General features: G+C 36.1%; 1 protein-coding gene across 1 annotated transcript in view; it reads right to left on the reverse strand.

The window, feature by feature from the left end:
- Positions 1-682: 682 nt before the first annotated feature.
- The window catches only part of LOC136041607 (pre-mRNA-processing factor 19-like), an 83777-nt gene continuing 57460 nt past the window's right edge, over positions 683-26999 (reverse strand). The window contains exons 8-10 of the mRNA XM_065726316.1: positions 22751-22886; positions 18481-18685; positions 683-932 (exon numbers count right to left, since the gene is read on the reverse strand). Of these exons, the coding sequence (XP_065582388.1) occupies positions 791-932; positions 18481-18685; positions 22751-22886 (483 nt within the window). The 3' untranslated portion in view covers positions 683-790. The remainder of the gene's footprint in view (positions 933-18480; positions 18686-22750; positions 22887-26999) is intronic.

The following is a 26999-nucleotide window of genomic DNA, read 5'->3' on the forward strand; positions in this document are numbered from 1 at the left end:
TGGGAAAAAAGGGGCGTGGGAGGGGGGGGGGGGGTAGTTGCTCTTCCGTATTTTTGGTCACTTAAAAAGGACATTAGAACTTTTCATTTCCGTTCCAATGAGTCATCTCTTGATCTTCTAGGACCATTGGTTCCATGCGATCAACCCTGGAAAAAAAATATACAAACAAATAAACACCCATCCATGACTATTCTTCTGGCAAAAAACCAAAATTTTCATATTTTTGTAGATAGAAAGTTGAAACCTCTATAGTAGAATTCTCTGATATACTGAATATAAGATTTCATTAAGATCCCTTAACTCTTTGGGGCTGCTTCACCTCTTTCAAAAATCAGGTATATTATCATGATTCCGTTTTTTAAGAGTTTCGGTTACTGATAAGGCGAGTAGCTCCTTTATTGCAGTTGGTTACCACAAACTGTTTGATTGGAAATGATAAATCCTTAACCCAAGTATCCAAACACTCCCCCCACCCTTATCACACACAACACCATTTAATACAATTATTTCTAAAGTCCACAATTTAAATGAAACATAAATCATTCAAATGTTTTTCTACAGAACATCTTAATCATTCCACGTTTTATACAGGTCACCCACAGATTATGGGTAAGTTATAAGAGTGGAAACTGGCACTAGTGTTGGCAAAAAACTCAAAGCCATCTAGCGTTTGGCGACATACTATAACATAACTAATATAATTCCTCTTAACAAAAGAATTCCATTTTTTATATTCATACTTGTATAAAATAAAACAAAAAAGACGCCGTCTTCTTGAGAAACTACATCTTTATGGTCCATATAGCTTCAGGGTTCTATCCATGGAGACGGATGCCAAAAACTTGGCATTATGCCCAAAGCGAACACCAGTCACTGTGGCTGTATGGTCATTTGACACAAAAACATCATTCCACAGTTTACAAACATAAACCCTGCAACAAAAATAGGTTTCAAATCAATTATCCAGTTAGACATTCATTGGGATACATTTCACTGAGTAGTTTCGTGGAACAGGAAACTAATTACCTCTTTGGAGTCTATGAAGAAAAATTTCAATCAGTAGCAGTGTTTTGATCACCAAACCGGACACCATACTGATTCATGATTGTTTGCCTCCCATTACCACCACCCTAAAATATTATAAGGACCGTAAAACGCGTACATGAATTCATTACAATGCTAAGGTACAGAATACTGCACAGGACTCTACAGTCCCTACCGGCGGTGTTGATCTTCGTTTCATGGCCCTTCGGCGAGTAAGAGCACTCTCATACTTTCATTCTTCCTGTTTACCTTCCCTAGACTCCTCCGGGTAATTATTTAGAGCTGGGTCGACTCTGGCTGAGCTTACAGAGTCATGCCACTAAGCCCCGATCCAAACCAAACAATGAACGAGAACTGGACTCAAACCCCCGTCTTCACGAACAAAGGATTTCAGGTCTAGCGGGGCAACCACTCGGCTACAGTACATAAAGGCATAAAAAAATATTTTCTAACTTTACTGTGATACGTTTTCAGTGTATAGGAGGCACCGCACGGGCATATAGAAAATAGTCCTTGACATATCAATGCAATGATAGGATAAGTTATTAGTATAGTAACCTTGAAATCTTCCACGAAGATTTAATCTTTCCACGTTTTCAACAGCTAATTCGTAATCAAGACAGGTCATCAGAGTACCAAGAAAGAACAATTTAACGTTATTTCTATCGTCCTATATTCTTAATACTTTAACAAAAATACTCCATCCCGCGGGGAGGAGAAATAAGCTCATCCTTCCTTGGAGGGGCTGGGACAAAAAAACATTGAATATTCATGTACCTCTTTTATAGATATCCAGGAAAACAGATTCTTCAGACCTATCTAGTGTTGCAACTGATAAAATTCGTCACGGTAAAATTTAGTATTTTACGTATTTTACCGTAATTTTACGGACCGATATAAATTTTATATTGAATTATTTTGCATAATTTACTGATTTTACGTAATTTACGTATTTTACCTATTTTACTCGTAAATTACGTATTTTATATTTTACTGACAATTTCTTAGCACAAAAGCGCGAAGAGGCTTGCAGAAAAAGGTTTGGATATGAGTTTCTTTGTGTATAGCTGTATAGCCCAGTTTCAAAGGGCGTCTGTCTGACTTCAATCTCTTGTTATCACAACGATAAAGTGTATTATAGTACAAGTAAAAGTAATTTTAAATTGGTGAAACAAAATTATGTTAGTTCTGTGAGTTGTTAAAGACAGAAAGAACTACAAGCAGGATTGACATATGCCACACAAGAAAAAAATAATGATATTAAACAGCCGAGAAAAACTAGGGTAATCTCAGCCAGTGGACAAAAAAGAAGTGAAAATGACAGAAACAGATATTTCATGAGGGATTTCCGCCCTGCTGTCTTCAGTGCTAAAAAAAAGTAGGAAAACTCAACTTTTTAAGTAACTCTTAACAGAGTAGAAGAAAAATTGTATAAAACAAAACAAGCAACAATAAATGAAAGAACATTAACCAATCAGACTTAGCAAGAACTCTCTGCTTAGACATTGACTTAGCTTGTCCCCTGACCAAATGTTCATTAAAAGTGTGGACAAATGATCTTAATCTAAACTGAAGAAAAAAAGTTACTTGAATCCTTTAATTTTAGGTAACTGCAAATTAGGTTTATAGGAATATCTCCAGTATCTTTATTTAAAGCAAGGTCTCTATTTATGGATTTTTTTTTTTCATTACCTTCCTAAAAAAATGTGGGAGACCATTTGCTTCAGATATTAAAGTTGCCTCATCAAAAATAAGTAAATGATATGGATTTTCAATGACGTGGAGGACTAAAGCAGAATCAATATCCTCGGTTTCATTTTAAATTTCACATGCCAGAGAAATCTTATATTCATGCCGTCTTTCCCCCGAGAGCTGGCGTTTACCCCCCCCCCCTTCCACAGAAAAAAATCCCTTAGGGAATTCCCCCCTTCCCCATGGAAATCCCCCTATTCTACCCGGGATAATTCCAGATCTTCATTAGAAGGGAAACTGAAATTTCTACTCATCTGTTTAAGTCAGAGGCAATTGTACAGTATTATCTATAGTAAAGACCCATAAGGGTTCAAAGCGCTAATATTTGTTCATTTGTTTTTTCCCCAGAAGCACTTCATGTGGAAGGGGTGGTCGAATAGACTTTGGAGGGGGCTCAGTCAATTGGAAATTGAAAGTTCCAGTGCTCTTTTCTAAAATTCAGCCTACTTTTCTGCAAATCGGTACCAAATGAGTTGTTGCTGACTAAAGTATTTTAACGAGATTCTTATTAGTTCAACGAACCTTGTGTTTCAGCAACTGTTTTGAAAGAATCTTCAGATAAAAACAGAATTAGTTCTAAAGGAGAAGCAAGGGAAGGTTGGGGGTAGAAATTCCTACACAATCCTCATGGCCGTATCCAGGACTATTTTTTTTGGGGGGGGAGGGAGGCTTTGGAACAGGTACAGTCACCTGAATAATAATTTGAATGAGAGGAGCTAGATTTTCAAGCAGATATTGTTGAAAATGGTCTTAATGACTGAATGTTCTGCTATTATAATCCAGTGCTTGGTTACTAAAAGTCATCAAAGTGTTACCAACCACTCTCTTACTTGTATGCAAGGCACAAGATTACCAAAGGGATAAACTAGACCGTTAATTTACTTCATGAAACTCCAGATGAAAGGGTATTAACTTTTTTAAGCCTAAGACAATCAGAATCATAAAAAATCAATTAAAAGCTGAAAGTGATGATTAAAAAGAAATGATCAACTGGTGTTGTAGTTACAGGGCAAATCTAAAATACTAATTTTACCCTATATTTCCTAGGTAGTACCTTATTTTACTAATTTTACCAGTTTTACTTACCGAGTTTTATTTTACAATAATTTTACAACACTAGACCTGTCCCAGGATAAAAATATACCATTGTGTTCTGACAGGGACTTGACTACTTATATATTTTGGACCAACGAGACACCATGGTTCATATTAATGCCAAGCAACTTTAGATGCTGTCAAATCTTTGGTAGATGATTCGCCCTGTCCGGATGGAGTTTGATCTCTCCTTATCTCTCCGGATGAAGTTTGATCTCCCATATTGAAAACATGCCACCATGCCTTTTTTCACTGACTTATGTTCTTTAGATTTTTCGTTTTAATTTTGGATTCTAGATGTATAGCCAAAATATTTTTATTTTATTTATTCTCGCAATTACAAATTTTAACATTATTATGTACTTGCAGATGTTTATTTCATTTACAAATAAAAGATAGAATGGTCTAAGAAAGGATTTCTTATATAATGTCGGACCCTGAAGGCCTTTACGTTATGTTGGTGGCGCCACGTGGTTCTCCTGGCTATCAACACATGTTACTGTGAAACAGAGCAGTGCTGTCACTTACTTGAAGTACTTTTACTTGAAGTACTACTTAAGTAAAATTTTCCATTACTTGTACTTGTACTTAAGTAAAAACTCTAGGGTGTACTTATTACTTGATACTTAAGTAAGATTACGAAATACTTATTACTTAAGATACTTTTAATGTACTTGTTTTTCAAATACTTTACCTTTGACAAGAAAATTATGTGTGTATGTGTGCTTAGGCAATGTACAAGAAAACATCACCTTTAGATTTAGAGCAAACTCAGATACAACTTTTGTGTGTGTGTGCTTTGGCAATGTACAAGAAAACATCACCTTTGGATTTAGAGCAAACTCAGATACAACTTTTGTGTGTGTGTGCTTTGGCAATGTACAAGAAAACATCACCTTTGGATTTAGAGCAAACTCAGATACAGCTTTTGTGTGTGTGTGCTTTGGCAATGTACAAGAAAATATCACCCTTTAGATTTCGAGTAAACTCAAATATAGCTCCATGCCCTATTTTTGGATATGAAATAAGGTATTTGTTTTTGATGAAAAAAAAAGATAGTATGATTAACACTTGGTTTAATTTTTGTTTAAAAGTTATATAACAAAGAAAATTGAAATTATTTCACAGTTCACTGGTCGACAGTTAGCTAAAATCCTTTGTTTTGTGCTAAATGTTGCATACTTTAGTCCATTTGGGCTTATATTTCTGATATTAGTGTTTAAGTTTTGTCATCTCGTCAACTGAACCAGATTTCTACCATTTCATCATCTTCAGGACCATATTATTGGTAAGACAACTGAAGCTATGAATCTTTGCCAATCTAAATGTTGTCTGCAATAAACAAGTCTAGGGAATTCTAGCTGGATCCAATGTAGTGGTATTTTGTCAAATTCGTTCCAGCAGACGAATCTGACTTCAGATTTGTCATTCCATTCATAAGTTATAGGCCCTACTAAATTAAAGGAAAACTCAACTTTCTTAAGACTTGACACCCTCTCTCCCTCACCCTATTTGAGATAGGGTTCGTGATACCGGAACTGGGTATGAGCCCTGATCTTAGGCATCTTTGGTCTAGTTTTCATTCGGATCCGTTACTCCATTTGCAAGTTATACTAAATTAAACAGAAAACTTAACTTTCAGGAATTAACACCCAATCCCCCTTGTTAAATTTGAGCTAGGGTCTTTATCTCAAAACTTGATATGTGTCATGGTCTTAGGCCTCTTTGGTTCAATTTTCATTCAGATCCATCACTCCAGTCGCAAGTTACTCTGAATTAAACAAAAACTGTTTTTAGCAGGTAAAGGCCTCACCCCCCTGTTTTATTTTAGCTAGGGTTTTCATCTTTCAACTTGATGTGTCTCATGATCCTTGGCCCAAAATCTGGCCATCAAAATCTCCATCCAAATCCAACCAGCGGTTCTCCCCCTATACATGATTACACAGACGGACGGACAGGCAGACAAGCGGACGGATTTCGCAACGTCTTAGGTAGCCATGTTGGCTCATTGGATCCAAAAAAGGAAAACAATAGCATATCATCATCCAGGGATCATCACCTATTTGGATAGTGGCAAATATCCATCAAGATAGGTTTTTGAGATCTGTTTGTCTGTCCGCCCGTCTGTGCAATCGAGTATAGCAGGAGAACCACCAGTCAGATTTGTATTAAAATTGAACTATTTGGATTAAAATTGAGCTTAATTAGGGCAATGGGGCTTTTAGTGTTAAAAAAATTGAGTTTTTCATTTAATTCACTGTAACTTGCAAATGGAGAGATGAATTTCGATGAAATTTTAATAAAGATGCCTAAGAGTATGATATGCATTGAGTTCTGGGATGGAGACCCAAGCTTAATTAAGGCGAGGGGGAGGGGGCTTTAAGTGCTTAAAAATATAAGTTTTTTGTTTGGCTCAGTTTAACTTGCGAATGAAGTAATTGGATCTCAATGAAAGTCAAGCCAAAGATGCCAAAACCATAAGACACGTAATGTTTGGAGATGAAGACCCTAGCTTAATTAAGGGGAGGGGGCTTTAAGAGCTAAAAAAAGGTTGAGTTTTTCATTTAATTGAGTGTAACTTGCGAGAGATTGATGTATCTCAGTGAACATTAAACCAAAGGTGCCTAAGACCGTGACAGGCATCAAGTTTTGAAATGAAAACCCTAGCTCAAATAGAACGAGCGGGAGTGGGTTTTAAGTGCTGAAAAAAGTCAAGCTTTTGGTTTAATTTAGAATAACTTGCGAATGGAGCAACGGATCCAAATGAAAGCTAGACCAAAGATGACTAGGATCAGGGCTCATATTGAGCTCTGATATCACAAACCTTATCTAAAATAGGGAGAGGGGGAGGGGGTTTCAAGCATTAAGAAAGTCGAGTTTTCCTTCAGTTTAGTAGGGCCTATATCTACTTCCACATTGGCTTGCCCAAAGCCTGGAAATAACCCTTTTCCAAAATAAGTCATATTGAAGCCAACCTTCAACCAAATATTCCATCCCCAGAGAAAAATTACTTTGTATGGCACTTGGTATTTACTAAGTGACATTTGGAAAAATTCGATCAGATCTCAATTAAATTTGATTCTTAGAAGGATATCATGTCTCAGAGCTCTTATTTTGAATTCCGATCGGATCAGGTGACATTGGAGGGGGAAACCTAAAATCTTGGAAAATGCTTAGAGTGGAGGGATTGGGAAGAAACTTAGTGGGAAAAATAAGCACAAGTCTTAGATGCGTGATTGACATAAACAGAACGAATTCTCTCCCCTTTGGGGAGTTGGGGGGAGGGTTAGTTCTGAAAAATTAGAAAAAATGAGGTATTTTTAACTTACGAAGGAGTAATCGGATATTGAATTTCGTCTGATGAAATTCCATATTCAGAAGGACCTCGTAATTTAGATCTCGTGTTTTAAATCCCGACCGGATCCAGTGTCATTGGGGGATTTGGGTGGGGGGGGGAATAAGTACAAGTCCTAGATACGTGATTGACATAACCGAAATGGATTCACTCTCTTTGAGGGAGTTGGAGGAGGTGTTAATTCGGAAAAATTACAAAAATTGAGGTGTTTTTAACTTAAGAGCGGGTGACCGCTCGTGAGGCAAATTTGAATTTGATATTAAGACGGAACTCATGTCTCAGATCTCTTATTTTAAACCCCAACCAGTTCTTGTGACATTGGGGGAGAGTTGGAGGAGGGAACCAGAAATCTTGGAAAACGCTTAGAGTGGAGAGATCGGGATGAAACTTGGTGGGTAGAATAAGCAAATGTCTTAGATACGTGATTGACGAAACTGGACTGGATTCACTCTCTTTGGGGTAGTTAGGGGGGTCTAGTGCTTTGGCGAGTTCGGTGCTTCTGGACGTGCTAGGACAATGAAAATTGGTAGGCGTGTGAGAGACCTGGACAAATTGACTTGATAAAGTTGATTTCCCCGATTCAACCATCTGGGGGGGGGGGCTGAATGGAGAGGAAAAATTAGAAAATGAGGTATTTTTAACTTGCGAGTGGGCGATCGGATCTGAATGAATTTTGATATTCAAAAGGACCATGCGTCTCAGAGCTCTTAGTTTAAATGCCGACCGGCATTAAGCCCATGATTTTTCTTTTAAATTAGTCTATTGATTCATATAATTTTGCTAGACCTCATACCATATAAGCTCTTGGCTCTTCCGACCTCGTCACAAGTGCCATATGAGCTCTTGGCTCTTGTTTTATTCCTTTTTTCTCAGAAGATTTTCGACTTAGTCTCATAGTTTTTGCCCCTTCATGGTGTGAAAATTACTGCGAGAAATAGACAGGTTGCAACTTCTGCCGTTTCGTCTTCTATTATATTTAAATATGTGCTTGCATCGTGCCTGCTTCCCCTTAAAAGTTCTGTTTCTTATGGTAATATTGGTTTGTCTTCTGTTGCATATGCAGACGACGTTCTTCTTGTTGCCTGGACTTGCCGTGGATTCCAATTTTACTATATTAACCAATGAACTATCTAAGATTGGACTGTCAGTTAATGCGTCTAAATGCGAGTTTATTTGTTTTAATAGCCCTTATGCGGTCGCTCCATCCGTTGCTGGGACTGCAATTCTGCCATGTTCTTCTTAAGTTAGTTGCCTTGGTCTGAGTTTCGGTCCAATACTTTCCACTACCTATTCATCCCTAGTGTATCAAGCCATGAAAAACCTACGCGTCGTTTACAGAAAAATATCCCCAAACAAAAGCCGTTACAACCGCAACGGTTTGTGTATGATTTATAACGCTTATTGCGCCCCTGTGCTTTTGTTTTTATCGGGCATGGCTCAACTGTTTCGTAAGACGAATCGCCATACTCTACGTGCAGCTTATTTAAGATATTGCAAATTCCTCCTCCGGCTTCGTAGATGGCACCAAAACAGAAAAACAATTGCTCGATTTGGTTTAATAGATATGCCTTCTTGGATTCGGTCTTCCAGTGATGATTTATGTAAAAAGACTATCTACTTTATTCACGTTTACGACCCTCTGCAGCCTTTTTTCCATATTAATACTGGTTAATTAGTCCACGTTGTCTTTTGTTAGTTCGAATTGTTTTTCTTGCTGTTTATCGTTTTTGTTTTTGTTTATTTACAATACTCCGTACTTTGTGTTTTTTTTATACTTTTACGGATAATAATGTTCTTCTTGGATTCGGTCTTCCAGTGATGATTTATGTAAAAAGACTATCTACTTTATTCACCTTTACGACCCTCTGCAGCCTTTTTTCCATATTAATACTGGTTAATTAGTCCATGTTGTCTTTTGTTAGTTCGAATTGTTTTTCTTGCTGTTTATCGTTTTTGTTTTTGTTTATTTATAATACTCCGTACTTTGTGTTTTTTTTATACTTTTACAGATAATAATGTTCATTCATTCATTCTGCAGTTTGACCAGCCGTATGGAATGCGTCTGAATCAGCGGGCTTGCTGCAGGCCTGCGATTTTATAATATACGTTTTTAGGGAGTTTTACGACCATCTGAATTGACTACACAGCATGCAGCTTGCTTGAGTGAAAACCAACCAAAGGATATGGATGCCATGCATTTTCATAGCGCGTCTGAAATTCAACTTGAAAACTTGAGGCAGTTTCCTTGTAAAGGTGCCGAAGGCTAGAAATGTCATCAAAGTGTGAATCAAGACTTCATTTTCATACTCTTCTGTTCTTTCAGCACGCTGAGAGCCAGCGACCTTCAGCTAGCTGCCAAAAGTGTGGATTTTTGCTGCTCCTTTTTATATTGGGCTTTGATTTCTCTTATTAAAAAAGTCTGCAACTGACTCACTTGGCTCCTTACTTTTAAATTTGAGTCTTTTTGTTGCTAAGGTTTTTACTTATTGAATCAGAGAATGAGCTACTTTATTACCTTTTATCTGTTTTAAAGCCAATCCAAAGTTTATTTCTCTATTTTCAATATTTTTCCACCATTCCGATAAGTTTCAGAATAACCATGTATCTTTTCAAACGTGCCAGATTTGACTGAACACTAATCGCCAGAAGTTCAACTCTATGTGCACTGTATTAATCTTGTCATGTGATCTGTCTGATCCAATCAGAAGTTTTTTGACTGCACTTAATTGTTTTGATAGTCTTTTTCTTTCAAGCCGTTGTGTTGAAAATAGGTTGAGATTATTTTTTGGACTTCGTTGGGTGTCTACCAGCCAAACAAGGGAAAACAAATATTTTCAATATTTTTTTTTATGATTCCCACAGGTTTCAGAATAACCGTGTATTTTTTCAAAAGTGCCAGATTTGACTGAACACTAATCACCAGAAGTTCAACTCTACGTGCACTGTATTAATCCCGTCATGTGATCTGTCTGATCCAATCAGGAGGTTTTTGACTGCACTTAATTGTTTTGAAAGTCTTTTACTTTCAAGCCGTTGTGTTGAAAATTGGTTCAGATTATCTTTTGGACTTCGTCGGGTGTGTACCAGCCAAACAATGGAAAACAATACTTTCAATATTTTTTCCATCATTCCCACATGTTTCAGAATAACCCTGTATTTTTTCCAACGTGCCAGATTTGACTAAACACTAATCGCCAGAAATTGAACTCTACGTGCACTGTGTTAATCCTGTCATGTGATATGTGTCATCCAATTAAGAGTTTTTGACTGCGCTTAATTGTTTTGATAGTCTTTTCCTTTCAAGCCGTTGTGTTGAAAATTGGTTAAGATTATTTTCTTGGACTTCATTGGGTGTGTACCAGCCGAACAAGGGAAACGGTTAAAAACGATAAAACGGAAATTCTGGTTCTTGATTAAGGCCGTGATTAAGTGAACTTGAAAACATCGAGCTTCAAAATTGAAGTAAGGTTAGCCTTCTGTCTTTTAATTCTCTAGAGATCGTTGGTTGTCAAAACTTCAATAGCACCAATTATCAAAGTCTTGTCAAAGGTTTTGATTGACAGCTTCCTTTGGTGAGATGTTTCAGCCGAGAAATAGTAATATATTTGGCTGGGTAAAAATTAAATTTAATTAGTTAAAGTAAAATAAAATTTTAAATTTTAAGATTTAAAAAATTTTTTAATTTTTTTAATTTTTTACTTAAAATTTAAGTAAAAATAAATTTTATTAGTTAAAGATATACGCAACTTACAAATTAGCTTACGTAAAGAAACTTCTGTATTCTCATATTTTTATTGCATATATGAGGGGGGTTCACTCCCTCGTCAGTACCTCACTCTTCACGCTAAAGCTTAAATTTTGTCCCAATTTCTTAAGAATGACCCCTGAATAACAAAAGCCGTAGAATAAATAGTTGAAATTTCTAAAAATACTTTAACGTAAAGAGCGAGGTATTAGGAGGTGAGCCCCTCATATGCGTAATAATTTCTGTTCCTTTTAACAGAAATTATTATGGAATATTTACAGGAATTAATATTTACAAGAAAATAATAACAGGGATATTCTGTTCCTTTCAGTTGAAAAACTTTGCCATATTTATTTTTTCATTGTTTTTTTTTAAATAATGCTAGAAAATCCTGCGCTCCCTTCATGGAAATTTTCTTCCCCCATGACAAATTCCTCCGTGAAAAGTTTCCCCAACATATCCCCCTCTTCTCAACCCCTGCCCCCAACCAAATGAAAACGCCCCAGAAAGCGTCTGTACACTTCCCAATAACCATTACTATATGTAAGCACTGGTCAGTGTTAGTAACTTGTAGCCCCTCCCACGGAGACTGTGGGGGAGTAGGTCATCCCTAACGGCATAGTTGTAAAGATTGTCAACTACGCTGAATAAAATGGCTATCTCAGAATTTTGATCCGGTGACTTTGGGAAAATAATTAGCGTGCGACGGGGGCCTAGGCGCCCTTCGATTTTTTTGGTCACTTAAAAAGGGCACTAGAACTTTTCATTTTCGTTAGAATGAACCCTATCGCAACATTCTAGGACCACTGGGTCGATACGATCAACCCTGGGAAAAAAACAACAACAAAAAAACAAACAAATAAACACGCATCCGTGATCTGCCTTCTGACAAAAAATACAAAATTCCACATTTTTAAACAGTTCGTGGTAACGAACTGTAGTAAGGAGCGACTAGACTCAATAGTAACCAAAACTCTAAAAAAAATGGAATTTTGATACCAATAGTTATATCAAAAGAATGGCATTTTAATGCTGATTTTAAATATATAAGTTTCATCAAGAATAGTCTTACCCATCAAAAATAACGAGCCTGAAAATATTTGCCTCATGTTAGAAAATAGGGGGAAACACCCCCTAAAAGTCATACGACCTTAAGGAAAATCACACCATCAGATTCAGCATATCAGAGAACCTTGTTGTATAAGTTTCAAGCCCCAATCTATAAAAATGTGGAATTTCACATTTTGTGCCAGAAGACAAATCACGGATCCGTGTTTATTTGTTGTAGTTTTTTCAGGGGTGATGGGAAATTGGAGGGCACCTAGGCTGCCTCCCACGGTCATTTTTCCCCAAAGCTACTAGATCAAAATTCTGAGATAGCCATTTTATTCATCATAGTCGAAAAACCCAATAACTATGTCTTTGGGGACGACTTGCTCCCCCACAGTCCCCGTGGGAGGGGCTGCAAGTTACAATCTTTGACCTGTGTGTACATATAGTAATGGTTACTAAGAAGTGTACAGACGTTTTCAGGGGGATTTTTTTGGTTTGGGGGGATATTTGAGGGGAGAGGGTTACCGTGGAGGATTTTTCCATGAGGAACTTCTCATGGGGGAAGAGACTTTCAATGGAGGGGGTGCAGGATTTTCTAGCATTATTTAAAAAAAAAATGAAAAAATAAACATGAAAAGTTTTTTTTTTCTACTGAAAGTGAGAAGCAGCATTAAAACTTAAAACGAACAGAAATTATTACGCATATGAGGGGTCTATCTCCTCGTAATACCTCGCTCTTTACGCTAAAGCATTTTTAGTGATTTTAACTATTTATTCTACGGCCTTTGTGATTCAGGGGTCATTCTTAAGGAATTGGGACAAAATTTAAGCTTTAGTTTCAAGAGCGAGGTATCAACGAGGGGTGAGCCCCCTCATATACGCAATAAAAATATACGAATATTGAAGTTCGCTACGTAATTTAATTCGTAAGTTACGTATATTTTTTACTTACGAAGACGTTCGTAAAAATAATAAGTAAATGATACCTTTTTAAGTAATCAAAAATAGGAGGGCAACTAGGCCTCCTCCCTCGCTCCTTTTTTCTCAAAATCTTCCGATGAAAACTGTGAAAAAGCCATTTAGCCTCAAAAAATTAATATGCAAATTTCGTTTTAATTATTTATATGTGGAGAGCCAAGATCAAACCATGCATTAATTCAAAGACGTCCAGAAATTAAACAAAAAACAAGTTTTTTTAAATGAAAGTAAGGAGCGACATTAAAACTTAAAACGAACAGAAATTACTCCGTATATGAAAGGGGCTTTTCTTCCTCAACGCCCCGCTCTTTACGCTAAAGCTTGACTCTTTCTCTTAACTCTACATTTTAAAACAGTAAAAAACTTTAGCGTCAAAAGCGGGGCGTTGAAGAGAAAAAGCCCCTTTCACATACGGAGTAATTTCTGATCGTTTTAAGTTTTAATGTCGCTCCTTACTTTCACTTAAAAAAACTTGTTTTTTTTTTTTTAATTCTAGATAGGAGCTTGAAACTACAGTAGGATTCTCTGATACGCTGAATCTGGTGGTGTAAATTTCGTTAAGGTTCTATGATTTTTACGGGTTGCTTCCTCCTCACCTGTGCTTCTTAACTTAAGTCTCTAGATCGTGCACGAAAAATGCAGGATCAAAAATCCATCGGCAATCCTTCAATTCGTTGCAATCCAAGTTTCTACCACCAGTCACGATCCGGTAGGGCAACGGGGAAGAAGCTACGGGGTTCTGCTCCGCCTCAAGGTTTGTCGCTTGACCTAAATCTCTTGACTTGTCTAGTTCTTCAGCGTACCGCATTATTAGGTATTTTGGATATTTACATCTACCAAGCTCCAAATACTTTTTACAGAGGCGCTGTCTATGTGTGGTAACACTTTTAAGATGTATACCTCGCTTTGATTTAATTTTCCCCATGATTTCGGCTTTGTGTGCACAACTTTACTGAAGGCTCCTGACTATTTCTCATTTCTAGGCTTCTTCATTGCATTGAAATAATTTATGAAAATTTCACACTCTATTAACAAGCAGCTGATTATACCAGCTTGTCATTTTGGTCTCTTGGGGGTATTATCGGCGATCAGAAAAGATTCTTTCTAGCAACCGACTTGTAAAAATTTCAGGTAGCTGAAAATATTCTAGGGGACTGTTAGAAAACAGGAAAATAAATCGAAAAATGGTTTCAATCATCTTACAGGTTATTGTCTTCTGCTCATGATAGTACCGATTTTGTTCTAAAAGCAATATCCTTTATCGAGTACACTTGCAAAAAAGACCTAGACATTTTCTAAGATTTCTAAGCAATTAGAGAAAACAGAGCAAAATCCTTTCAAACATTTTGTAGCATCTTCAAGAAGCTATGGCCTGATATTAAAAGCGGCATCTTCCGCCAATGAATACTTGAGTACTTTTTAAAAGTAAATTTTCAATTTAACATGGGATTTTCGAGTTCCATCAGTTCACTTAATCACGGCCTTAAGATTTCCAAGAGAGGAATGACAGAGGACATTTTATAGGCAAGAGAAGGGACTAAGAAGCCTTCAGAATGGCTTTAAAAAAAGGTAGTATGGGTATATATATATATATATATATATATATATGTATATATATATATATATATATATATATATATATATATATATATATATATATATATATATAGAATAAATACTTGAAGTAGTACTTGAAGTAATACTTAAGTACAATTTTGGCAAGTACTTGATACTTGATACTTAAGTAAGAATTTGGAAAGTACTTATTACTTGATATTTAAGTAAAAAAACGATGAGTACTTAATACTTGATACTTAAGTAAAAATTTGGAGTACTTATTGCAGCACTGAAACGGAGGATGTTGAAACCAGGTGGAACAGGATGAAAAGTTCAAACATCATCTAATGTATCAGGGAAGAAAGAGAAAACCTTGGTCCAACAGAAAAATTGCACAAGTATGAGGATTCTTCTTCGCATTTGTTAGGTTTAGCATATGACTTTATTCACTTCTCCATTGACATAATTTGCCTCATTGGAATTAGCAAAATTTTGTTGCAGCGTTAAAACAGAGCCTTCAACTAAGATGGGGTAGAGGAATGTTCATCGATGTGTGGTCCTCAGATAGCCTGACGCCATGACGATTTAGGAATAACATCAAATTATGAAGAGATTTAGTTTCAAAAAAAATATAAAAACGATATCTAAACTGTCTAAAACTGAACAAGTACAGAAAGTAATGGCAGACAACTATCTAAACTTACTAGCATTGTTGAAAATACGATGGACTACATCCGTAATAACTAAGATTGTATCTGTCATAGACCATATCGTCAAATACAGCGGAAAATAATATATACAAGCAGCCGATACCAACGCTGACTAGTAAACCACCCCAAAATGGACACCACTATCCCCAAGAATAACAACTTCAAGGTTTCGGGGAAAACACACTAGATCATCAGTCATTGTGTGCTACCCCCTACAAATGAAGCTACTGATGAAGAATCAGACAGGTTCTACAGATGAAATAACCTGTAACCAAAGATATACAGTCATGATGTTATGTGCTTCCTTTTTGACTTATGCAAAAGTAAGGTACGACGGATCCTTCGGCCCATAGTTTTCAGTCAACATAATCTGGTACAAAAAAAAGAAAACGTCAAGTTTCTATTGACTCTACCCTTCTAATTGGTATGTTATTATTTCCACACCAAGATCTACACAAGTACTCGCGGAAGTCATCAGATAGGGTGAACAAATATCACACTTACCATTGTCTCAAAAGAAAAGGAAATAGCAATCGAGGATGTAAGAAGCGTGGCCCCGACGGACCTGACGGATCATACTTTAGGACAGTGACATAATGTCTGAAGTTTAAAAAGATATTTAACGAAAGGACAGTCCTCAACCGTATTTTTGACCCGGAGAAACTTCAAGTCAGGACAGTAAAGTAAGATAACAGAACTATGCAACAGAAATAGACTCTCATCTATAACAAAGGAAACTGAAGGCTAAATCCTATTGGAAGCACAGCTCGTAGTCTAAATCCTTTATAGACTACAGCTCGTAGTCTATAAAGTATGGGCAAATCGTGACTAAAAAATAGATGAACAGACCCTTCTTCTCTGACATTGCATATGCCCCGTCTTTCCCCTAAATATTAGGATGGATACACCTTCTGGTAGTATGATTAGAGAAGCACAAAAGGGATTGAAAAATGAAAAATCACCCAGACTCGATAGCATTTCGGCTCAAACGATTACAGCATCAACAATCTAAGACATCCTTCCTATAGTTACTCTTTACCCGGGTATGGACAAAAGGTAAAGTACCACCGGACAGTAAAAAAAGCACACTCACTAGGATAAACGAAAAATGAGACGATATCGTGCCAAGTAACTAGTGGGGATATAAGCCTGTACAGCGTAGTTGCCGGCCAAGCGACTAATGTACAGATAAAATATTCTTACTTAGACTTCTAACTGAATAAATTAGAAAGCAGTGTTCAAAGATTTATATGCTTACTGTGGACTTCGAGAAGGCCCTCGATTCCGTAGACCATGGAAGTCTATTGAGTGTCCACATCAACTAGGGTAACCGATGTTGCGTCAAAACCTCAAAAGGCCAAACCCACTTCTTTCGAATTCGGTCAGCAGTAAGTTTTGTAATAATGATTGATTATATCCCATGTAGCCATGGAGGGAGGAGGTAAGCTAAAGGTCAGCTCCCATGACTTACCATTGATAAGTTTTTGGGGGAGGGAGACCGGGCCATCAAGGACAAGGGGTCAGTTCCCATGAGTTTTGGACTAAAATGTCTTTAATAGGTTGTTTTTTGGAGGGGGTTCGCACCATGGAGGATCAGCGGTGAGGTCCCATAGTTTTTGGTGTAAAATATTGCTAAAAAAAATTGTTTCTTTTTGAGAAGGGGGGGGGGGTAGGGCCATCCCTTCGAGCCTGCATAACTGCTTTGACTACTCTCCAAGTGGTCGTGTGGAATAATGAAAGAGTCCCAAAAGATTGGACAAGCGGTATACTGGTTAAACCCTTCAAGAACGGCGATACGCTAATCTGAGACAACTGGAGGCGCATCAACTTAGCGTCAATGTCTAGTAAAATACAGCCTCTACGAACAGCCCAAGACTCACCTCAGGGAAGAGCAATACGGCTTTCAATCTGATAGGTCTTTCTAATATCTTATTTTCAATCTTAGACTAATAGTAAAAAAAAAAAAATATGCATGCATACTTCAGTGATTCTCAAAAGGCATTCAATTCTGTTAATGGAAATATTTTACGGAAGATTTCGAATTTTACGGAGTACCTGATAAATTAGTCAAAATGACAATCTTATTCTATGACGATAGTGAATGTTGTGCGTCCACAGAAAACGAGGATACGACTTTCTTCAAGATAATGTATGGTGTTAAGCAGGGATATGTCCTATCCTATCTTCATTCCTGTTGGCTATTGCTACGGACTGCATTCTAAGGGGGTCTTCAGATTCGGAAATAAAGATTCTCGTCCTACAGGTCTCTGACCTGGGCTTAGCTGATTACGTTGTTCTTCTCGAAGAAGCGAAACTACAATTTCATCTGCTACTCCAGGCTTTACATGAAAAGGCTGAAAAAGTGGGGCTTACAGTGAATGTCAGTAGGACAAAGAGCATGGCTACGTCTGACTATCCGCTGACATAGAAATGCAAATACAAACCAATTGAATAGGTTAACGAATTTAAGTGCCTCAAGAGTTGGATTGATTATAAGGGTAAAACAACCAACGAAATCAAAAGGAAAATTGGACAAGCTATATCGGCTTTTAATAAGTTGAACCCAATTTGCAGCAGTAAGAAATACTCTATGTGCTATGAGCTCCACCTCATGAATAGCAATGCGATGTGCATTCTCCTTGATGCCAGTGAGTGCTGGAAACTAAATGTCCAACTGGAAAGACGACTCCTAGCCTCTTAAAACATTTGCCTTAGAAGAGTTCAAACAGCATGTCAGGAAAAGGCTACGAACATAGGAGTTTGCCAACAATCGCAAATAATGTTTGATGTGGAACTCTAACGTTCGTGAAGACCCCTTCATCTCCGCAATACGCAGTTAATTATAATGCATCTATAGGTTTCTTTGAGGAAATGTATTGATGTTAAATTATTTTCATCACATCTTGGAATTCGTGGAACAACTGAATGAAATCTAAATCATATAAATATTTTATTTTTATTGCTACTTACTTTTATGTTCAATGAACGGTGACGAAGATTTGGGAAAAATGAAAATGTTTATTCAATTTGCTTATAATTACTGCCCACTCCACCCTCTACTTTATTTTAATAAGAGTAAATTCCAAAAACTACAAAACGATTATAGACGTTATATAATTTCTTTAAAATTATGCGCCCCTGGAAATTTCTCCAACTGGGGCAAGTGCCCCCTCCAAAAAAGGGCCACTGACCTGACATCACTTCCAGCAACAGCTAAATAGGTACCACTTTGGTCGAAGCACAGATCTTTGACTTCATAGCTGCCTTCCAATTGAATGGTTTTGAAATTCTTCAACTTTCTCAAATCCCATATTTTGACACTGGCGTCATCTGCAGCAGTTGCAAGGTAATAACCGTTCTCAGAGAAGGAAATGGCCGATACTTGTCCCATATGACCTAAAAAATGTAACATGAAAACGATAACAAGAAACATTCATACAACAAAAGATTGATTCATATTAAAAGTAAAGGAGATTAGAATCTTGAAACATTAATGATGATGATCAAAGTGGGCTTTGACTATTATAATTACAATGCTAAAATAGGTCACTAATGAAGAATAATATGTATCCTAAATAAACCGCATATGAAAGTTTCATTTTGGGCCTTATAATTCACTTTAAGAGTTTGCTAGGTATCTGTACATTGTTGTTGTAAAAAAAAACAAAAAAAACTACCAAGCAAACTCATAAAGTTAGTTGTTTTGTTTTTCCCAATAAGGAAGCCCTAAGTCAAAAAAAAAAAAAAAAAAAAGCCTACTTTCCAAAATTACAGATCTGATTCACACAACCTTAGAATTGAAATATGTATGTAGAAAAATTGGTGTTAGGTTTGTTGTGACGTAATTAGTCCCGCAAGGCAAAAGCAAACTATGGGAGGGGGACACAGTATTTAATGCAGAGTAAATGCACGTTGAAGCCACAAAAATGTAATAGGCCTCTCTGACCTTCAGGTGATTTCAAACATAAAAAAGACCTCAAATTTCTTGTTTTTTTCATATCGATTTCTTTTCAGAATTTTTTTTCAGAAATGTAAAATTATATATTTAAAAATTTTCTTTAAAAAAAATGTGCAAAAGTGATTCCACTGTTTGAAGGAGGGGACAACTAGGCCTACTGATTATAGGCCTATTTCATAGTTATAAGTTATTGCGAAGATAATTGAAAAGCTTATTGATCGTGGGACTGTGAATTTTTCTGAAAACAGAGGATTCTTTTTTACATTAAACTGTTATAAGAAAGGGTGTTTTGCCATTGCAGGCTATTTTACTGCTTACTTCTTTTATTAATGATGCTTTGGACATGGGAATAAAATAGCTGCTGAAAATTTCTTACAAATATTTTACTCAAAAATCACTATTATTAAATCAAAATATTGTTGTTACTTAAAGTTCTTTCCCTTACAATAGTTGTATTTTGGCAATGTCCACAATTGTCTCTAATAAATATTAAGATTTGCCATTGCTCTACGAAAAGGTTCACATCAGCTACTAGTAAATTAGAAAAAAAAAAATCCCAAAAGTACTAAGTTATTAATTGATTTTACTTATTAAATTGATTTTACTTAAAAATAGTTGATTTTTAATATTAAATAATTGATTTAAAAACTTAAAAATAGTTGATAAGCTGAATTTACTTAAAAATCGGTTGTTAAACTACGCTGTCTTCAGGAATGAGGTGTCATTGCCTCGAAACTGACTGATGTACCTTTCTTTCTCTTTTAGCCGTCCATCTAAAGTACCTAACTTAGAAAATATATTAATAACTTCGTAGTACCAGCTGAGTTTGATAAGACTATTGTAAGTTTTGGGCTCGTTTATGGGCTATACCCTTTTTCAGGTCTGAAGGGATTAAGAGTCTAAGTCTTAATTTGCACATTGAAACAAAGAATTCAGATTGCGGTCTACATATTATAAATATGCGAAGGACCACTTACAGCTTCCACCATGGACAAGTAACCGTATTGTGACAAGTCGGTATGGGATTATTCGTATTCGTTTATTTAAACAACTATCGTAGCACTCAAAAATGAACGCTAAATTATGCTATTTTTACAATCGCAAAATTACAATTAACACTTGTTAAATGCTCTTACAAAATATGGTACAAAGGAGTTTGCGAATCTGTTCGTACGGCACTTGACTGGTTCTAGTTTGTTGTAATGCCTAGTATATCTGCTGATTGATGCGGATGGTGGAAGTATGGATCGGTGTTTCTCGTTTGTTAATAGTGATTTCCCAAATTTCATTATCAGCTCATGTCTTCGGTCGAATAAGGTGGGCAAATTCAAGAGCTCAAGGGCACTTTCGTAGCTGCTGAACCAGGGTCCAGGTTCGACCCGAATGAAGCGATCATTGCCCAGATTGCCAGATATAACTCTAATATTGTTACTCATCCTTGGGCAATTATTTCGAGGCAATAGGTTTTGTTTTTTGTAGTTAGATATCCATTTTTTCTTTGTTTTTCTTGTGTTTGTGTATTCTTCTGTTCGTGTTTCTGTTTGTTTTTTTTTTGCTTTTTTATCTTATACTCCATCTTTTTCTTTTGATGGGAAATAAATATATACATACATACATTAAAAGTCTGAAACTTGAAAGTAACGATTGGCTTTTAAACCGTGATCATCTTTGTTAATGAAGGGCTTCCAATTGTTCCTTCTTGATGTGCCTGTTGATAGTCCTAGGTGGATCTTGACATTCATTTTAGGCTAAGAAAAACATCTTATCAACATTTCCTCTCTTCCCAACATATTCAAGGGCGAGAAAAATTGTCTCCGTTCTGTTATGCAGCGATTACTTATAAAAATGGATCATAAGACATAATTACTCAATTAACATAGCAAAGAGCAGCAGCAGCAATATTCTTTTCGATCACATTCATCAAATTATTCTTCATGAATAAAAGGACTTCAAGGATTCAGAAACCTTCCGTATGACGAAGCTCTAAGAAGGCTCACTCTCTATAAACTTGAGATAAGAAGAACGATCTTAGACTTAAAAACCCTCTTCAAGATAGTTCATGAGAATTTTGGGAATGTAAAAGACAAGCTTGTTCAAATAACTCCCCAAAGCAACACATGATCGCACAGTCTGCAATTGGGGCCTGTGAAGATGAAGATTGCAAGATCTAATTCTTACCATCATTCACTGGAACAAACTACCATTCCCAGTCGAAAAGATGAAATTACATGGAAACCTTCTCCAATGACCTAAACATAAAGATACCATATCTCGAGACTTTAAATATCGTCAACGTAGGACGACTTTAAATGGCAATCGTGTCGCAGTCGATCCGCTCTTCGCCCTGCCATAACATTTTTCTTTTAATAACGTGTCAGTTATATGGAAATTTTGTATTGAGAGGCGTGAGGAATAAAATTATTTATTCACAAACCACTTTCCTGACCATTGCTAAATTACATTTTACGTTAATAAATACAATCAGTCACTATAATAAATAGGTAAAAAAAGATTACAATAAATACACAATTTAATAAAGGTGGCACTATACAAGTGTCTGAAATTTAGGATAGACATTCTTTTATACAGCAGGTATTTTGCATTTCCTTCTTTCATCTTTGGGACTGGCCCTGCAACAACCCTTGTGTAAGGTTAAAATCTGGGGGGAGGATGTCAAAGTGTTTATGGGTATCTAGAAATTTTTTTTCCAAAATAAATACTCAGGTTCAGTCTTCTTTGCTCCAGCGAAACTAAATCAAATTTAATACAAATTCAGAATACGGAGTTTTCGGGCCACGGAAAACAATAGCATGAGTACGTTTCTCAGTTTTCTCTATATGGTCAGATTGTTCCATAGTTAAACCAAAGTTTCATACTGGGGCAACATACTCTAAAAGCGGTTTAATTAGCAAAGGTTTGCTACCACAACACTTTTGTTGGCGAAATCAACCAAGTGTTGCTATAACACTTCACGCTACCAAGGCAACTTAAATCTAGTTTCCTCGCATACATAATTTTTAGCTTTTAAAGATTTTAAAAAACGGTTTTAAAGCTTTTCGGTCAACAGACTAACCAACTGAAATATTTGATTTTTTAAGCTTATGCATGGGGAGGTCCTGACATGATCACCATTATGTTTTATAAGAATAAAGATTAACAAAAAATTAAATAATAATAATAATAACCATTACATAAACGCATGAACTGATTATTTTCCATGAACATATTTTCCCTTTTGTATGTTTTGAAACCGGGGTCATTTCCAAATGTATTGAATTCCAAGTTTACATGATTTTCCATTTCTCTGTTGTTTTTTTTTTTTTTTTTTTTTTTTTTTTTTGTATAGGCTCCAAGCTTCACTTCCATGACGAATTATTTAATGATTTTTTTTAATTAACTTTAAAAATATTCACAGGCAACTAATTAAAAATTAAAATGAAACCAGAATCTTTTTTTTTTTTATAAAAAAAAAACTTTTAGCCCTTTATAATTGAATTCCTTACCAGTGAAATTAGCAACGTTGGTCTGTTCTTTCAAATCCCAAATCTTTATTTGTGCGTCAGCAGTACCAGTTGCAAAAATCAGGCCATCAGGATGAAACTGTGCCACAGTAAGGGCCACACCGCCACCATCAGATACCTAAATATAAAAAATCAAACCAATTACTAAATTGGGACATTCGAGCAATTTGAAAAGTGATGATGTGAAATTTATAAACAAAACATTAAATTCACATGAATTAAAACTAGTTTGAAATACTTACCCTTTGTTAGGCTAATGGAGCTAACAAAATGAAAACTAAAGTACTGTAGAACATATATCATTGTCCACCAAAAAGGAGAAACAGAAGAACATATTTAAATAGAAAGTATATACCTCTCTTCCTGGCAGCAATATAGAAAGTCCACCTTTCTTCCACCGCAAAAATAACTCAAAACCGTCAAACTTGGAGAACACTTTCTAATTTTTGGCGAAAAATCCAACTATCTGGTTGGCCACTATGCTATTTTGATTGTTGATACAAACATTGCGCCAACACAGACATAATTTTTACACCAAAGGTAGAATTAAGTCAGGGTTCTTTTATTTCAGCCAGAACCCAAGTGGACTCTCTGCTTCTGACTCTTGAAGACATATAGTTGGATGTAATTTTCCTAGAGTCTGTAACTATGTCAAGAGTTCGGCTGTAAGATTTAAATCCTATTTAAATTTACCAGACGAATGCCCTGACGAGGATAGGCCGAGTAAAAAAGGTTGTGAGAAAGTTTGGGGTCTCCCCTCTGTCATAAGCTCCTTCCTTGGTCACTATTTCCGGAAGAAAAACTCTGCCTGCATGGCCTCATAGTGCCAAAATGATGGACCTTTCACGAGTTTTCCTAACCAGAACCTTAACTGCAAACGGCACTATTGCACTACATTGCACTCTGATTAATGGGTAATTCTAATGGGATTGGTTTGTTTTGGAGGGCTTTTTTGCCAGATTAATCTTTTCCTAGCTAAGCTATCTATTTTGGGCTGCCTCTCCATTGTCGTAAAATACTTGCAGGAACAAATAAAAAACGAGTCTGAGGTAACAGGCTTGAGATTGCTTATGCACAGCCTAAACTCTTGTTGATAGAATAGCATCGTCAAGTGATCCTGGATCTTGGAGACCCCCTACGGTCTGGTTCTAAGCAGGCTTAAACAGTAAGTTTAGAATCAAGGAGAAGTATTAGTCCCTGACCTGCACTGATGGTAATCATTTCTTTTCCTTAAGTCACAAAAATTCAATGATTTAAAGGATAGAAAATTGCGACTAGGACGTTACAACGTTAAAAAATAACTGCCCTATCAACATTTTGACTAACGAAATCAGATATTCTGAACTGGACATGAAACATAGAAACATGAACGAACAGAAATTAGCTGATATAGATTCTATTTATTTAGGTAGGAAAGATGCGGCGCATAGGCAGAGAATATGGCCCATGACGAACATGGAGCCTTCCAAGTTTGGCTAAGGTTGGAAAAGTGTTAACAATAGAATTCTAGTTGCTCATTTCACGACCCAAAGGATAAAGTATCAGGCATAGTGGAATATACCCGGGTAGACCCAATAGACAGATATAGTGGAACCTTAGATGGACTTTACTTCATTTACGGGAACAAATAGACAGAATTCCAAGTACGAATATGGCATTTGTATTAGGAAGGTGATTTGGGTTTGGAAAGGAATATAAAAACAGTTACGGACAGCTACTTTTAGAGGGCTTAACAATCTAGTGACAACCAACAGAGTATTTTGTCACATAATGTCCCATAACTTAACATAGTACCCCCAAGACGGTAACATGGCCAACCTTATTGAAAGTGTAATTGTAAATCAAACACTGGCAGGATCCATACCCCAAGACCAGAACACAATTTGCACTTCGCTGGAAAAAAATACAAATGAATATGCATTATCAGTTTAATATACATATACTGATATTTATTCATCAAAATGTTGATAATATGTATTAATTTATTAAATTTATAAAAGTAAAAACATTTAAATTTTTTTTTCAGTTAAGCGCAAATTATGTTCTGGCCTTGGGAAGACATATTAATTTATTTTTTTGGCTAAATGGCTTCCACAGTTTTAATCGGACGATTTTGGGAAAAAATAAGCGGGGAGTAGGCCTAGTTACCCTCCAAGTTTTTGGTTATTTAAAAAGGCAACTGGAACTTATAATTTTTTACGAACGTTTTTATTAGTAAAAATATACATAACTTACGAATTAACTTACGTAACGAACTTCTATATTCGTATGTTTTTATTACGTATATGAGGGGGTTCATCCCCTCGTCAATACCTCGCTCTTTACACTAAAGCTTAAATTTTGTCCCAATTCCTTAAGAATGACCGCTGAATCACAAAGGCTATAGAAAAAACAGTTGAAATTAATAATATTACTTTAGCGTTAGCGTATTAGGAGGAGGTGAGCTCCTCATATGCACAATAATTTCTATTCCTTTCAAGTTTTAACGCTGCTCCTTACTTTCAATTGAAAAAATTGATATTCAATTTTTCATTGTTCTTTAAAAAAAAAGCTAAAAAATCCTGCGCCCTCTTCATGGAAATTTTTTTCCCCTTGTCAAATTCTTCCATGGAAAATTCCCCCGCGTAACCCCGTCCCCTCAACCCCTCCCCCCAACCAAAAAAAAACCCTGAAAGCGTATGTAAACTTCCCAATCACCATTACTATATGGAAACACTGGTCAAAGTTTGTAACTTGCAGCCCCTCTCACAGGGACTATGGGGGAGTAAATCGTCCCCAAAGAAATAGTTATTAGGTTTTTCGACAATGCTGAATAAAATGGCTATCTCGGAATTTTGATTCGGTGACTCTGGGAAAAGGATGAGTGTGGTGCGGGAGTGTTTGTTTTAAAATATCCCCATTTATACAGCGATTGTGGCAGAGGAAAGTGCCAATAGAAACAATTATTGCAGTTTTTTTCTAAAGTTACAGTCAAGTGCGGGAGTGTTTGTTTTAAAATATCCCCATTTATACAGCGATTGTGGCAGAGGAAAGTGCCAATAGAAACAATTATTGCAGTTTTTTTCTAAAGTTACAGTCAAGTGCGGGAGTGTTTGTTTTAAAATATCCCCATTTATACAGCGATTGTGGCAGAGGAAAGTGCCAATAGAAACAATTATTGCAGTTTTTTTCTAAAGTTACAGTCAAGTGCGGGAGTGTTTGTTTTAAAATATCCCCATTTATACAGCGATTGCGGCAGAGGAAAGTGCCAATAGAAACAATTATTGCAGTTTTTTTCTAAAGTTACAGTCAAGTGCGGGAGTGTTTGTTTTAAAATATCCCCATTTATACAGCGATTGCGGCAGAGGAAAGTGCCAATAGAAACAATTATTGCAGTTTTTTTCTGAAGTTACAGTCAAGTGCGGGAGTGTTTGTTTTAAAATATCCCCATTTATACAGCGATTGTGGCAGAGGAAAGTGCCAATAGAAACAATTATTGCAGTTTTTTTCTAAAGTTACAGTCAAGTGCGGGAGTGTTTGTTTTAAAATATCCCCATTTATACAGCGATTGTGGTAGAGGAAAGTGCCAATAGAAACAATTATTGCAGTTTTTTTCTAAAGTTACAGTCAAGTGCGGGAGTGTTTGTTTTAAAATATCCCCATTTATACAGCGATTGTGGCAGAGGAAAGTGCCAATAGAAACAATTATTGCAGTTTTTTTCTAAAGTTACAGTCAAGTGCGGGAGTGTTTGTTTTAAAATATCCCCATTTATACAGCGATTGTGGTAGAGGAAAGTGCCAATAGAAACAATTATTGCAGTTTTTTTCTAAAGTTACAGTCAAGTGCGGGAGTGTTTGTTTTAAAATGTGAGTTCTTGTTTCTTTTATTTTTGATTGTTTATATTTTTAGTTTGGTTTAGTTGTCGTGGTATTTTTATAATGTCTTAAAAATAGTCTTAAATTGTTGTAATTTTCTCCTTTTTTGTTTTTTTCCCCCGTTGAGAAAGGCTCCCGGAGGTGGGGCCGAAATATTCGGAGTATTTTTATTTTTTGGTAGTTAAAGTGTAGTTTTTATTTATTTTGTTGTCACTGCTTTATTATAAAAAAAAATTAAACCCATTTTTTCTTCAATTATTTGTTTCGTTGATTTGATTTAATTCAGCATCCGTCTAAATATTCCTTGAAAGCTTCACTTTAATACTCTTATCTTGTATAGTAGCAATAGTTGTAGTAACAGTAGTAGTATTAGTAG

Source organism: Artemia franciscana, unplaced genomic scaffold (assembly GCF_032884065.1).
Source record: "Artemia franciscana unplaced genomic scaffold, ASM3288406v1 PGA_scaffold_30, whole genome shotgun sequence".
Lineage (NCBI taxonomy): Eukaryota > Metazoa > Arthropoda > Branchiopoda > Anostraca > Artemiidae > Artemia > Artemia franciscana.